Source organism: Nomascus leucogenys, chromosome 13 (assembly GCF_006542625.1).
Source record: "Nomascus leucogenys isolate Asia chromosome 13, Asia_NLE_v1, whole genome shotgun sequence".
NCBI lineage: Eukaryota > Metazoa > Chordata > Mammalia > Primates > Hylobatidae > Nomascus > Nomascus leucogenys.
In genome coordinates, this window is record NC_044393.1 from 54,651,829 (window position 1) to 54,667,704 (window position 15,876).

Below are 15,876 nucleotides of genomic sequence, written 5' to 3' on the forward strand. Positions count from 1 at the left end.
GAGAGAGCTCCCTCACCCCCCACACACCAGGAGAGTTGGGTGGCCCTCAGGTCATGGTCAGGCAGTTGTTAACTGTTTCGCTAAAGTAATAATTGGTCACAGCCGGTGCCAGGGAAAGGCAGTCTCCTAATAGAAAACACCTGAAACTATCAGCCGCTTCCCAGTAAGATCTCAGCAGTGGGGAGAAGTAATGCAAGATCCTGGAAGTAGGCCAATGGATAAAATCCCCAAGTCAAGAGATCAAGCTGCACACTTGGTTTCTCAAGTCGCCTGCTTGGTCCACTTCCAAGCTGCACTTCCCTTCTTTCCTTTCCTTACTGCTCTAAAGCTTTTCTTGTTTTGAGATGGAGTCTCACTCTGTCGCCCAGGCTGGTGTGCAGTGACACGATCTCAACTCACTGCAACCTCCGCTTCCCAGGTTCAAGCGATTCTCGTGCCTCAGCCTCCTGACTCCTAGCTGGGATTACAGGCACGTGCAACCATGCCCGGCTAATTTTTTTTGGAACAGCCTCTCACTCCTTCACCCAGGCTGGAGTGTAGTGGTGCAACCTCCGCCTCCTGAGTTCAAGTGCTTCTCCTGCCCCAGCCTCCCAAGTAGCTGGGATTACAAGCGTGCACCACCATGCCCAGCTCATTTTTTGTATTTTTAGTAGAGATGACGTTTTACCATGTTGGCCGGGCTGTTCCCAAGCTCCTGACCTCAGGTGATCCACCTGCCTCGGCCTCCTGAAATGTTGGGATTACAGGTGTGAGTTACTGCGCCCAGCCTCTAGAGCTTTTTAATAAACTTTCATTCCTGCTCTTAAACTTGCCTCGATCTCTTCTTCTGCCTTATGCCCCAGTTGAATTCTTTCTTCTGAGGAGGCAAGAACTGAGGTTGCTGCAGATCCGTATGGGTTTGCCACCAGTAACTTGGATACCTTCCACTGGTAACACCTTGACCTACCTCCTGAGCTCAAGCGATCCTCCCGCCTGAGCCCACCAAATAGCTGGGATCACAGCTGCGCACCACCATGCCCAGCTATTGTTTTTTAGGGACAGGGTCTCCCTGTATTGCCCAGGCTGGCACACACTTTTCTTTATAGCTACTGTCATCATCTTTCAATCACACTGATGTTCTCCTTCACTTTGTCTCTTGCAGTAGCTTCCCACTGATTCACCACACAGTGGCTAGAGTGCCCTTTTAACAGATCACAGTACCGCGGCCCTCCTTAAAGCCCTTCCAAGGATTCCCACTGAATCGGACACAAAATTCAAACTCCCTAAAGGCCTTTTGTGGCCTCGTCCCTGCCCTCTGTCCATCTCTCTGCCCCTGGTCTGTCCACAATGGACGCTCTTTAGGCTCCAAGAAGTGATCTCTGTCTTCAGATCACTTCTTCAGAGAGAACTTCCTGAGAGCTGCCCCCTCTCCATCTTAAATGTCTCTCCTGTTACTTTCTTTCACAGAATCCAGTTCTTTCCACCATAGCATTTGCCACAATCCATAATTACACATCTGATCATGTGTGTATTTATTTGCTTTCCTCCTCACTGGGTTGCTTCCAGAAAGCAGCTGGGATTGTGTTTCTCATCCCTGAGCACAGAGCGCCTGGCTCAGGGGCAGGCACAGAGAGGGTGCTCTCTAAGTACTCGCTGAATGAATCCACTGTCTTCTCTTCTCTTCTCTTCACGGTTGTCTCCTGCCTCAAATGTAGGTCTAGCAGGAAGGCTCTTGTGGTGAGAACACCTTCACCCCCGGCAAAAAAAAAAAAAAAAAAAAAAAGAAATACCAAAATTTAAATTTTATGAAAACCCGAAGACTTTGTTTTACAAACATATAAATTATTTTATTTACAAAGCCATGTTACAAAAAAAAAAAAAAGCAAAAAAAAAAAAAAATACAATCGCTCACTGGAGAATATTTCCAGGCCTGGTGAGGAACCATGGCAGTATCAACAGATACATGTTTGTTCTTTCCTTTTAAAACTGTAAGCCATAGAATTTACTATTTACACCTACTGTAGACATTGATTCTGCTTACAATATCACAGGCATGGAATGAGCTCTATCTGACAGTGCTAATACATAGAGGTGCGGGACAAAGAAGGAGAATACTTAGTGTTACAAAATATGGATTGTAGAAAAGAAACCCACTCCACAAGTGTGGCATTTGTTTAGAATGATTGGACATGCTTTCTTCAAAATTTTTCTGGAAAAGGTTCTAAAATCGGTAGTAGGAAAGGACAAATGAGCAGGTGCAAATTCTTGTCTGTGCAACAACAGTTATTTAATATACCCCATGACTGACCAGCTACGTAAAACCCACAGAGTTTTGTTAAAGTGCCATGGGCCGACAGCATAACAAAATATAAGGTGTAAATAGAAAATTTCTTTTTTTCCTTTTTTAAAACAAGAGTTCACTGAGAATCAGCAATAATAGAATATGCTGTATAAACTATTCTCTACAAAGGTTGATCAGCATTATTTACAATTGGTACATTGATACAAAAGAAGGCATACAAGTTATCCAAGTCGCTTTTTTTTTTTTTTTTTTTTTTTTTTTTTTTTTATGGCTGACAGGTCTATGCATTGCGTTATGCTTAACAACCAGAGCTTTCGAGCCTCTATGGCTGGCGACAAGTCAGGAGATCTTCAGGCAAAGAGGGGTGTGTGCAGTCAAGGGGCTGGGAGAGAAGACTGAGTGGGTGTGCAGAACAGAAGGACCCAGAGGACCTCACCCTAAAAATGTTTTATAGGCTGCTCCAGTTTAACTCCATTAAGACAAACCCAAAGAGAACCTTTTATTTGCATTCTATTTTTCAAGCTGCAAGTTTTTAATACATCATTGTAAAGTAAACCTGTGGTTGATTGCAAAGGAAGAATACCGTGGGCTTTCCCTTTTTGCCCAGTTTTCCAGAAATATCCTCACCTTGGTCATAGCCAGTCTTTTGACAAAGTAAGCAGCATTCGATGGGGGTGGGGGGGTGGGGGTGGGGGGCTCTTTATTCCAGCTTCCAATTCAAGATGTAGAGAGCTACAACGTCTAAACCTATTGAATTGCTCCTTTAGTCCTTGAGACATTATTTCTCAGAAGCAGCCACTTAATCTCTCAACCTTTGTTTTCCCTCTTTGACTATAAGAGTTTATAAATCAGAGGGTTATTTTGTTGCGGAGATTTTGTTTTTTGTTTTTACTCCTGCAAGTTTTACAACTCAAAATAAATTATAAAAAACAACAGACCTCTGAAACCGAACAAGACAAAATTGTGCAAAAATAACAAAGATATGTACATACTTTTCAGTCTGAAGAAATGTACAATAAAAACATAATTCAAAGAACATTTTAAAAATATAAACATTGCTTAAACTTTCCTAAGTTTCATATTGTTTCTGAAACTATTCTGGTCAGTTAGCTCTGTAATATAGTAAAACATAAATTATTACAAAATTAACACTATAAAAATTTACTTTAAGAATATCTTCTAAACTTTTTTTCAAAGGGTCTAACCTTGTTTATAATTTCTTAAACATTTATAAGTCTTAAAATCTCCTTAACCTTTTTTTTTAAAAAAAAGAAAAAGTAACAATCATCCCTTCAATTTGCAGTCTCTTTTCCCAAGATGTAAATAAACCAGCATATAAGTGCACTTTTAACACTGCAGAAATAAAAATGAAATCATCCGAACTAATGTCCTGGTACTTAATATCAACTCCTGATTTTTAAAAAAATCGTTTTATATTAAAAAATTTAGTAATCCTATAAGAAACACTCACTGTCAGTGCAATTCCATTGATGAAAATCACTCCATTTGCCTCCCGTCTTTGCAATTCCAATTGTGTGGTGAAACTTAACAGTAGTCTGATCTTTGGGTTGGGGGAATGGGAAAGAAAAGGAAAACTTCGGGGTGGGGATGAGGCTTCTGCCCAGCTGTGAAACTAGCATTCATTTCTGATTTAAGGATGAAGCAAAACCTCCCAGTATCTCTGCTATACATCATAGGCGAAGTTACATGATTAATAGCATAGAACACCTATTTTATGTTGTGAATTCCTTTCCTGATTATGATTCCCTACTAGAGCTTATGGTATTGCTGTTTCTTTTAAAACTCCAGTGTGAATAGTTCTACGGCTGCAGGGCTCCAGCGTGGCTCTTCCAAATGGCTGTTCTTCACTGAGCAGTGGCTGTCCTTACCATTCCTTCATGGGGATGGCTGTCTCTAACACAGCAAAAGCTGATCCATGGGTGTTCTGATCCCACCAGGTCCCTGTGGCCCAGGGCATGGGGGTGGGTGGGAAATGCTATTATTTATTCTGACAAAAGGTTTGACACATACTCTTTTGCGGAAGCTCTCCCTGGAGGGCTCTTCCTAACCCAGGAAGGCAGCCTAAGAACCTTTAGCAGCTGTGGTCACCGTGCCTCCTCACAGAGTGGCTTTCTGGGTTCTCACAACCTTTTTCCTGGGATTTTTGCCTCCTAGCTCACCCTGCTGTGGGCACTGGCACACTGATCCCTGGAAGGGATTCTGCAGATTCCTGACCAGCTCAGACCACCACAGTCTCCAGTTTTTTTAGGGATCATCTCCTACCCACCATGCTCTGCTTGCTGCCACCTTCCCAAACCTGTTCTGGCCCCTGTCCCTGACTGGTTTATCCTTTCTGAGCTGCACAGCTGGACAGTGGTATTAGGTAAACCACATCACTAAATGGCCACTGTTCTCAATCTTGCTTCTAGCATTTGGCTCCAGCCATGGTGGGCTGTGGAAACCGGATGAGGGAACCCCACCCACCCTCCAATTCTCCACTCCCAGCTCCTCCCCAGCAAAGCCCCCTCTCCCTGCACGCAGTCCTGAGGGGATCCTATGACAGCCAGGTCCTTTGAAGGCCAGTGAGGACCCAGAGAGTGGTAGACGTAGGGATGGAAGGGATCGGGTGGAGAGGACAGGAAGAAAAAGGGCTCTGCCTGTGCTGAAGTTCAAGAGCTTCAGAGCATGCCAACCTGGAACCAACATTCTGCAATGTCTGCTCTCATGGCTGGAGCAAAAGGATGGTACAGTAGCAGCATCAGGAGCTAGGGGAGTGACCCCAAATTTGGAAGAATGTAAAAACATGGCAAATGAAAGGAAAGACAGCGGAAACCAAACACTGGAACTGTTTTCTGTAAATCTCAAATTCACCTTCTTTGCCTTTTTAACTAAAAATTGGTCAATTAAAAAAAGAAGAAGAAAGGCCAGAGTCACAGGGAGTGCACAGAAAACAGACTCTCCCCCCAGCCCACTCCCCTCCCTCCTCCTCCCCATGGCCTCCTGGGATGGGATTAGGTGGCCTGGAATTGATGTGGAAGTGGCTTCATAGTCTTGTTATGGAAGAGTCCTTATCCTGCCCGTTCTGTTTGTGTTCTTCTAGGAAAGAAAAGAAAAACTTGTTTCAAAACCATACAGTTGAGATTACCCATGAGAATTCAAGGATGGAGCCTCAGTTTTCTCATCTATAATAGAGAGGACAATATCCCACCTCCCATATCCAGCAAAGGGCAGCTGGAATAGCAAATGAGATGATGGATCTAAAGGACCCAATAGCAAATGAGGTGATGGATCCATGCGTGTAAGGCAGTCACAGAGGTCCTCACTGTTGAGGAAAACACAAGGACGAATGCCACGGACATTCCTGGGAGTCCTCTTTGGGAGAGTGGACAGAATAACTGATGCCTTCGTTTTTGTTCTCCATTAGTTCACCTTTTCCTACCTAACCTACAGATGACATAGCAAATTATCTCAGGAAGGATTCTAGTGTTGGGTTAAACACAGAGGCTTTGGAGAGAGAGATTTTGGGTTCAAGTTACTTGGCTTCTTAGTGTAGCCATCTTCATCTGTAATCATCTTGTCCCTCACAGGGTTGTGAAAAGGTTTAAATGTGTGTAGTGTGTGTGTAAAGGACACAGCACATAGCCCTCTCTCTGCAGGCAGAGAGTGCTACACAAGTGGTGGCCATTATTGTGTTTGTCAGGGCTGATTGCTGGCATTTTGGGTTCCCAGCAGGTGTACCTGGAGCTATGGGCACATGCGGGCTGTGTTTGGTGAGGGTGAAGTGTAGTCTGTAGGTACACATGAAAACCTCTACAAGAGGCCCCATCATCAAAGGCTGACAGCTAAGCATAAATGTGCCTTCCCACCCCAGCACACATGACGGGCTGCAAGTGTTCTGGCACAAAAAAGACTCAAAATGGTGAGGAGACTCTCCCTGGCCTGGGGATACAAAAACAATTTCCCCATAATCTTCACCCAAACTCTACCCAAGATTTGTGGGAAAATCCCAAAGGGCAAAATACACACAGGTTGCTATTATGTTATTTGGTGTCTACAAAACATGCAGCACGTCTAAGGCAACATAACGACACGGTTATATATACACGCACACCCACACATTTTCCAATCATGTGTAAGGGGCAAAACCCCACCCCCTAATCCTCCCTGGACACATATGCACACACTCCATTGAGAAAATAATTTATCACAGGTGTACACACCGACTACTCTTATACCTCAAGTTTATAAAAACGACTAAGTCTACCCTGAATACTGCTGCCATGAAACTGCATCCTGAATGGTGGCTGCAGCTCATCAGAGGTTTTTGAGAGACTGCTGATGGACAGATACCATGGGCAAGGCCTCCCCCTCCTCTTTTTTTTTTTTTTTTTTTTTTTTTGAGACAAAGTCTTACTCTATTGCCCAGGCTGGAGGGCAATGGTGCGATCTCGGCTCACTGCAACCTCCACCTCCTGGGTTCAAGTGATTCTCCTGCCTCAGCCTCCTGAGTAGCTGGGATTACAGGTGCATACCACCATGCCCAGCTAATTTTGCATTTTTAGTAGAGACAGGGTTTCACCATGTGGGCAAGGCTAGTCTCAAACTCCTGACCTCATGATCCGCCTGCCTTGGCCTCCCAAAGTGCTGTGATTACAGGCATAAGCCACCATGCCTGGCCTAAAAAAACATTTTTTTGGAGATAGGATCTCACTCTTGCCCAGGCTGGAATGCAAGGTGCAATCACAGCTCACTGCAGCCTCAATCTCCCAGACTTCAGTGGTTCTCCTGCCTCAGCTGCCTGAATAGCTGGGACTACAGGCATCTGCCACCATGCCTGGCTATTTAAAATTTTTGTAGAGATAGGGTCTCACCATGTTCCTTAGGCTGGTCTCAAATTACTGGGCTCAAACCATCCTGCTGCCTCGGCCTCCCAAAGTGCTGGGGTTATAGGTGAGGCACCATGCCTGGCTGGCAAGTCCCTTTTTTAAAATTTTTTTCTTGAGACACAGTCTCACTCTGTCACCCAGGCTGGAGTGCAGTGGGGCAATCTCGGCTCGCTGCAACCTCCACCTCCCTGGTTCAAGCAATTCTCCTGCCTCAGCCTCCTGAGTAGCTGGGACTACAGGCATGCACCACCACGCCCGGCTAATTTTTGTATTTTTTAGTGGAGATGGTGTTTCACTATATTGGCCAGGCTGGCCTCGAACCCCTGACCTTGTGATCTACCTGCCTCAGCCTCCCAAAGTGTTGGGATTACATGCTTGAGACACCATGCCTGGCCACAAGTCCCTTTAATCAAATCATCTTCTTTAATTTTCACAATAGCCTTAGGAGGGAAGCATCAATTTTGCCTTTCAACGAATGAAAAAAACTGAGACTCGGAGAGGTAATGTGCGTATGCTCATACAGCTGGTAATAATAGCTAACACTTGTGGGTATACTGTGTGCCAGGCATTTTCTATTGGCTTTACATGAATAGGCTAATCCTCACAAAAGCCTTAGAATGTAGGGGCCAGTATGATCCCCACTTTATAGACAGAGAGAAGTTAAGTAACTTGCCTACGGGCACACAGCTAACAAGAAGGCCTAGGTTTGGAAGCCAAGTAGCCATGCCCTTAACTGGAGATGAGGTTTGAATCAGGGTCTGACCCCAATGTCCAAACTCTTTCCACTCTGCTGATGACCATATGAATTTTTGCCCCACCCCCGCCCCCAGTAACTTACCTGTCGGCTGTGTCCTGGGCTGGATATACTTGAAGGACTGGACTGTGACAAAGCTAGGCTGCTATTTTTCCCAACCTGAAAGACACCGTTGAAGCCCCGCTCAGACACACGAGCCAGCCTGGGAAGGGCCCGCCGATGCCACATGTTCTAGGGGAAAGAAGGGCTGCACAATGCATGCTTCATTCCCTCAGATTGGCTCGGAACTGGTGCTTCCATCTTAAGTGGCAGAGAAAATGAAAATGTTGCAGAGGGTGCCTTGAGGGATGCCCTCTCCTTCCCAGAGGAAAAGTGGAATTGTGGGGACTCCTCATACTGATCCCTAGCTGGCCGGGACCGAACAGGGATGGATGAGGACAAAGGCATCTGGTGGAGAAGCCTGGCCCCTCCTGGGAGCTTCACTCAGCAGAGGCTGGGCTTTTCTACCTGTGGCCAAAGGGTCACACAGCTCATATACCTCTGACCCTCCATCCCAAATCCATCTTGTTTCCAGCCCAGACTCCCTCAGCCTGGCTGCAGATAAAACACCTGGATCTTTTGCTGGGTCAGTTCTCCCGGCTAGGAGATGTAACGCACACGCGACTGTTCTTTAGGAAAATAGCACGATGGCGCTGGGCTTCTCCTTCACGTGGAGGGAGGACAGGAACACTATGCATGCGGGTGTGGCCACTGTGCCCTTCCCCTTCCTCTGGGACTGTCCTTCACACAATGGGCCCCGTCCTTGGGGAAGCTGATGCCAGGCACTAACCAGTCCCTGTCTAGTCTGCAAAGGCAGCTTGAACTTTCATCCTATAAACCGCTCCTCTTCTCCATTAACTCGCCTTTATGTAAAGACGTTTGCCTTACATTATTTTATTTATTTATTTTTGAGACAGAGTCTCACTCTGTCGCCTAGGCTGGAGTGCAGTGGCACGATCTTGGCTCATTGCAACCTCTGTCTCTGGGGTTCAAGCGATTCTCCTGCCTCAGCCTCCCGAGTAGCTGGGATTACAGGCATGTGCCACCCCACCTGGCTAATTTTTGTATTTTTAATAGAGACAGTGTTTTGCCATGTTGGCCAGGCTGGTCTCCAACTCCTGACCTCAGATAGTCCACCCATCTTGGCCTCCCAAAATGCTGGGATTACAGGTTGAGCCACCACACCTGGCTACATTCACAGTCTTGATTTTTGTTCAGTTTAATAGCCCTGTGGCAACTTCTGGCCTTATACCAACCAGATACAATTAAATGGATCCCCAAATTGTTCTCAAAGCAAAGGTTTATCTTGGATTTCTCAATCTCATGCGTTGCCCCCACGCCCTCCTCCCGGATCTCCTAGCAGAATTAACACAGATCCCAAGGGCCTTTGCCTTTCCTGAATACTTGGAAATCACCAGTGATAAAGCCTTTTCTTAATGCCCTGGTGACAAGCACTGAGGTATCACCTGCATTAGAGAACCAATGCTGACCAGATCCAAGGCAGCCGTTAAATGCATCCGTTTTTTTGAATTCCCTCCTGATGAGCACTTGGCTGCTCCTTTCACCACCGCTTCTGGCTGACTCACCATTTACTAAGCATTTCCTACAGTCCTGCAGACCAAAGAATCAACAGAGCCACATCTACTCGACACAGAGGGACTCTGTTAATGGCATGGAGGCTAAGAGGCCAGACTCCAGAGCCAAAATGCCTGGGTTTAAATCCTAGCCTAACTACTGATTCGCTGTGTGATTTGGGGTGCCTTGCTTAACTTTCCTGTGCCTTGGTTCACCCATCTGTAAAAGGGGAGTAACAGCAAGTAATTATAAAATGAGTTAATACACCTGAAGTGCTTGGAACAGAGGCCATCACCTACGTGTTAGCTGCTAGGACTGTATCTAGAATGAGTGAGATACCACGGCCTTGCTGTTCAAGGCGTGGCCTGGGAGGCTGTTAGAAATGCAGACTCCCAGGCCCCTGCCCAGGCCTGCTGACCGAGAATCTGCATGTTCACAAGCCCCCCGGGGGATTCGTATACATGTTCAAGCTTGAGAGGTCTTGGCTCTGCCCTCCATCCTGGGCCCTGGCGGTGGCACCCACCAGCAGTTTAGCCTCCAGGGAGAGCCCTGTGGGCGCCGGCCCCCCTCCCTCACACCCCTGGCCGTGGGGAGTCAGAACAGTGCCCTCGGCTCGAGCGAGAGGACCTGTGTCTCCCCCTCCTCTCACCTTGGCCTCAGTGTGCAGCTTGTCTGGCCCTTGGGTTCCAAACTTGCTGTTTCTCATGTGTTTGTGATTTGTGAATCCCCCTCAGGCTGTGCTCTTCGTGAGGTTATAACAAGTCTCATAAGCGGTGACACAAAACATTAAAACATCTTTTAACAACTGCCTCCCATTGCTCCAAAGTCCTCAACCCTAGATGGGGCTGGGCTTGGGGTTTGGTTCCCTTGATTCTGTGTAACGGTCTCTGGACACACTGCCCTGATGGGTCTAGGCTCCCGGGCAGGCCCTCTCGTCAGACCTGGCTCCGCAGAGAATCTGAGGCCAGGCCCTTCCCGACGTCTGCTCCCTCATCTATATGCCCAACCGGCCCCCAGAGGCTGGGGCGGGGGTGGTGGTGGGCTTTCCTAAGTAGCCCCCCAGCCAGAGGAGAAGGACTAGACGCAGGGATGAGAATAGAGCTCAAGGGAAAGAAACATGTATCCTTCCCAGACCGCGCCACACTCTCAGCTTCCTCACCATACACACTCCTATCTGCACCATGGCATCGAACACTTCTTTGCCAGCTGGTGACAGTTGCAGTTTTTCTTTAGGAAGGAAAGAATTCTATTAGGAGGAGGTGGGGGTCGAGGCAGCCTAGGAAAGTGGGAAGGACAGTCACCTGGGAGCCGGGCACAGGTGCTCCCACTCCCAGATGGGACCCCGGGTCAGCATTTAACCTGCCTGGGCCTCAAGCTCTTCCTAAGGGGGTTCCAACAGATCAGATCAAACTTCTTAGCAACAGAACTCTTTAATGACAATGTTCTCAGAACCTCAAAAGATAAAACTGATGGATGTGGAGTGGGGAACTCAGAATCTCTCTGTGCCTCAGTTTACTCATCTGTAAAGGGATAACTGCACCCACTGCAATGGGGTGTCATGAGGACTCAGTGAGGTAATAACCGTAAAGTGCTGAGAACAGTGCCTAGCACATCATGAGCGTGGTATCAAGTACTTGTTCAGTGAAGTGCTCTCAAAGCAGAGGGTGAAAACTGCCTTTGGGGAAAACGAGAAAAGGAATCAAGCTTGTGTTACCTGTCGGAGCCGCCCGGCTAAGCAGGGGCGCTGCCCAGCTCCCCCTGCCCCCCAGAGCCGGTGAAGGCGGTGCCAGGAGGTCCCTTACCTGCCGAGAGGAGGTGCTGTTAACGGGATCGGGCACCGGTGCGAGAAGGCTGGGCGGGTTCTTTTTGTGAACGCTATTCATACCAGGCATTTTAGTGATTTTACAGGCTTTGCTACTAGAACTTGAGTTCTTACGCTTTTTTCCTTCTGATTTGTCAAAAGAGAGGGGCAGAGAAGACACAGCATTGTGTGAGGCCAGAGAGAGGTCCCCTGCGTGGAGCGCAAGGGAGGGCACAGAGAGGGGACAGGAGTCACTGCTGCCTCCCACCGCGCCCACCTGTCTCACTATGTCCGCGGGGCCGCCGGGCAGCGAGGTCCGTCCTGAGGGCTCCAGTTTGGCACTGAGTGGGCTCACCCCATTGTTTGAGTTGTGCACAGACAGACTGTTATAGGGAGGGGCCGCCTGATAGGAGTTCAAAGCAGAACTGGCATTCAAAACACAGTTCTTTTTGTGAGGCCCTGACACTGGAGACGAGAGGGATGTCTGCAAGGAAGAGGAGGAGGATGAGGAGGAGGAGGAAGGCGAAGACTGTGGCTTCCTTTTTTTGTTACTTGGAGACTCGTCGCTACGGGCAGACAGGTCTTTGACTTTTGAGGATTTGCTGGTTTTGGTTTTGGATGGCTTGTGGGATGGGGAAGGGATGACGGCTGGTATCGGGGACACGGCGGATGGGGCCTTGAAGGTTGAGTCCATGATGCTGAGGGTTGCGGCCACATGAGGGAAAGCTGTGGTGTGGGACATGAGGGCGCTTGGGTCCGGCGATGTCACAAAAGCTGCGTTTGAGAGCATGGCTGATGTCATTATGTAAGAAGAGGTGAGCCTCGAGCTGATGGGAGCTGAAGGAAGATACACAGCACTGGGGTTGCTGAAAGGCTGCAAAACGGATGCTGGAACGGGGGTGGTGATGTGGGCTGCCGGCGAGGGCAGGGGGCTATCTGCCGCAGGAGGGATCTTCCTAAACATGAGAGAAGAGTGAAAGAGAATCAGTGAGACATCGGGTTGGCATTGCTCGGGAGGCTCGATGACGTTTGAGCATCAGGGCTACAGAGGACACCCCGGCAGAACCAGACTATGGAGAATGGAGCCTTGAAGGATGGGAGAATCTGAAGCATGGCCCCTTCTTATGGCACCCCCCATTGCAACATCCAGCAACCTAATTTTCATCACGCTCAGCCTTTCAGATCCTTTTCTCCAGGCTCGGCTACTGGAGAAGGCCTGATTTTGGTTCATGAATAAAAGGTCAATGTTATTTAGAATAGAAATTTCCCCAGTATTCTCCTCTCTCAACCACCACCCCTACCCCCCAACTCTCTTTTTTTGGCATCGATGAAGGTGGTTTTTAATGAGAAGTGATCATTTCACATGTAGGTCCTGGTTGCAAGTAAGAAATGTGAGGACAGGGCTTTGCTACCTGGACACAGGGGCCGGAGCTTCCCCTCTCCACCCACTCTAGCTTCTGCCCAGGGACTCTCGGGGCTTTCCCCACCCTGCTTCTGGGCTGGAGACAGTTGGGGATCGGCCCTCTCCAAGGCCAGCATCCTCCCGCCCTTGCTGTCTGCAGCCTCTGGTTCCCTCAGCAGAGAGCTATTTCCACATTGACTCACGGCTGCTGGCTCCTGGTGTCTGGGCCATGGAGGGTTAGGGGTTTGGGAATGGTGAGATGGCAAGTTGCCCATTCCCAGGACTAGCTTTGTTTTTTCCTATTCAGCCCACTCTACCTTAGCTCTTGCTCAGAGGAGCTGTCTGGGGTGTGGCTGCTGACCTTTAGCAGGTCTTCTTGTCCCGTGTTAGGAAAAGGTGAGTGTGGGGACCCTCATAGGTCCAGAGAAGGAGATCAGGGATTTCTAGTTTGTTCTGAAGATAAATGTAGGATGTGGACAGGAGGAGAAAAACAGGAGGGGAGGGGAAACCTACTGTTTTCTTCTTTGGTCTTCTTGGAGCTTGGGGGGTAGCTCAGAGCAAACTCCCTGGAGCCAAGGCCAGCACTAGGCTGTGGCTTACTCTTGGGGCCTCCCTGCAAACTCCATCTTTTGATTTGCGCTGGGAGTGACTCCTCCTTCCATCCTACAGCCTGGGGTGCTGCTGCTGCTACTCTGGAGACCGGGAGGAGGCACACGGCCACAGGGACGTTTGTTCGTGATTTTGCAGGAAAGCACATGGCCCTCGGGAGCCAGGTAAATGTGTTCAAGCTGGTCCTTTCCCATTTCTCACCTTGCTCCCTCTCCCGGTTTCCCTGGGAAATCATTTTCACTGTAGCTGGGGCTCACTAGCAATTAGGAACTAGCTTTCCTTCTTTGAAAGCAGCACATGAAGGTGAGCAGGCCCAGAGCCTGTGCCCCTGTGGGCTAGAACACGTGCAAGACAGGGCCTCAAACCATCCTTTCTCTTCTTTGGAGGCCACTCTCCCAGCTGTAGCATCAGGACCAGGTGCCAGGGAACTCTGGAAAGAGGCACTGCTGAGAGATAAATGTCTCTCCTAGCATTCCTCTCTGAAGATTCTGCTTTTGGCCTGCACTTTGGTGGAGCCTGTGGCATCCATCTTTAGGGTAGAATCCAGAGGAATCCTTGTCCTTGACAACGTCAGACCAAAGGGATCAAATATAAGAGAAAAATGTTGCCAAACTCACAACGGCCACGATGGCGTTGAGAATTTACATTCTCTCAAGCCTAAAGAAGGTAAGAGATCCTGTCAGCACTCAGCAAGGTGCCCCATAATTACTTGTTGCAATGAATGAATGAGTGAATGAATGGATGGATGAATGGGTAGGTGGATGGGTGAGCAGGTGGATTCTCAGCAGCACCATACCCATATTGTCAGGGACTATGCATGGTGGGCAAGGACTCCCATATGATCAGACTGGAAATGTCTACACACATCCTTAGAACTGTCTGGCCCCGCACAATCCCTTCCTAACAGGGCAGGGAACATTTCTTAGAGGGGGAGGAACCTCCCAACTTTCCTGCTGCTTTTGTTGCCTTGCTGTGGTACTATAGGCAACCCACTCCATCTTTCCTTGACTCAAGTTTGCTTACACTAAAGTATAGATAGAAATACATGTGGGCAGAGGTTTGGCAGTTACTTGTAATAAAAAGTTATTTACAAATACCAGATGGCTCATTTACAGAGGATCCCAATCAATGACTTTGAATGAGATCCATTTTTTCCATTTTTTTTTTAGACGGAGTCTTGCTCTGTTCCCCAGGCTGAAGTGCAGCAGCGCAGTCTCGGCTCACTGCAAGCTCTGCCTCCCGGGTTCACGCCATTCTGCTGCCTCAGCCTCCCGAGTAGCTGGGACTACAGGCACCCGCCACCAGGCCTGGATAAATTTTTGTTTTTAGTAGAGATGGGGTTTCACCGTGTTAGCCAGGATGGTCTCGATCTCCTATCATCGTGATCTGCCTGCCTCGGCCTCCCAAAGTGCTGGGATTACAGGCGTGAGCCACCACGCCCGGCCTGAATGGGATCCATTTTTAATGTCTCAATTTATAATTTTCCAATTCGATAGTATAAATTCACGCTTCAACTTGTGCTGACTAGCAGAGTTGAAGTCCTAAATCTTACCTGGCTGACACTCAGGATTGGGATGGGTGCTCTTTTTAGGCACACTTTCTATCCTTTTCTTGCCTCACTACTCACAAGTGGATAGCAGGAGCAGGAGGGGAGATAGGGCAGGGGAGAAACAGGGTGAGGGGCATGTGACAGCTCCCTGTCCCCAGGAGTCCCTTCCCCGCCAAGGCTAAACAGTTTATGTGTTTTTCTAGGTGCCAAATGGCAGTGGATTTCAGCTTTGCTGGGCTGTGCCCTGGTTTAAGCTTTGCACACTGGCCCAGGGAAGTCCCACACTAAAGCCCACAGATGCAAATAATTACTGACAGTGCCCAACCTCCCCTGCCAGGTGGCATGGAGGTCCAGATGCTGACCTGGCTGAAAGAGAATACTGTGTTGGCGGCTCCTGATGCAGAGTTAAATGCTTGTTAAAGAAAAAAGAGTCTTGGCCGTTCCTTTTCTTCCTAATGTCTTCCACGCCCCCATCGGCTGCCATCCCTCCAGGTTCGGGCCCGCCGGGGCCTGGGGTTTGGGCAGCGAGGTTGAGAGGGTAGCGGGGTGCTACGCTCTCCAGAGTTGACACCCAGGCAGCCCCAATGTTGCTCAGTGACAGCAGATTGGTTAGGCAAGTCCTGAACAGGGGGGAGGGACCTGATGCCCTGTGGCTCGGGTTTCTGTGCCTGAGGAGGAAAGGAATATGGAGCTTGAGCTGACAGGACACCAGGGAGTGAAATACAGATCAACACATTCCTTCCACGTGTCCGGGATTAACACTTCCATAACACAGGGAGCAAAGAGCTGCGAGGATCACCAGGGCTGGCTGCTGTCTTGGGGAACAAGTGCAGAGGCTCAATCATCAAGTAACTGAGCACAGTCACCCCACGTGCAGCACCGATTTGTTGCTGTTTGGAATGGACACAAGTAAACATCAAGGGTGCCCTTTACACACACTGGGCAGTCACTTCAATGGGAAGAAATGATAAGCTTCTCTT

General features: G+C 48.5%; 1 protein-coding gene across 3 annotated transcripts in view; it reads right to left on the minus strand.

Moving 5' to 3' along the window:
• Positions 1-2,244: 2,244 nt before the first annotated feature.
• The window catches only part of ATXN7L1 (ataxin 7 like 1), a 270,468-nt gene continuing 256,836 nt past the window's right edge, over positions 2,245-15,876 (minus strand). Inside the window, exons 10-13 of one of the 3 annotated variants that reach the window (XM_030825567.1) lie at positions 15,259-15,564; positions 11,338-12,292; positions 8,006-8,080; positions 2,245-5,377 (exon numbers count right to left, since the gene is read on the minus strand). In XM_030825567.1, coding sequence (XP_030681427.1) covers positions 5,336-5,377; positions 8,006-8,080; positions 11,338-12,292; positions 15,259-15,564 — 1,378 coding nt within the window. In that variant the 3' untranslated portion in view covers positions 2,245-5,335. Of the gene's footprint in view, positions 5,378-7,531; positions 8,081-11,337; positions 12,293-15,258; positions 15,565-15,876 lie in introns of those variants that run through there. The other 2 variants (XM_030825569.1, XM_030825568.1) reach the window with 2 other exon arrangements.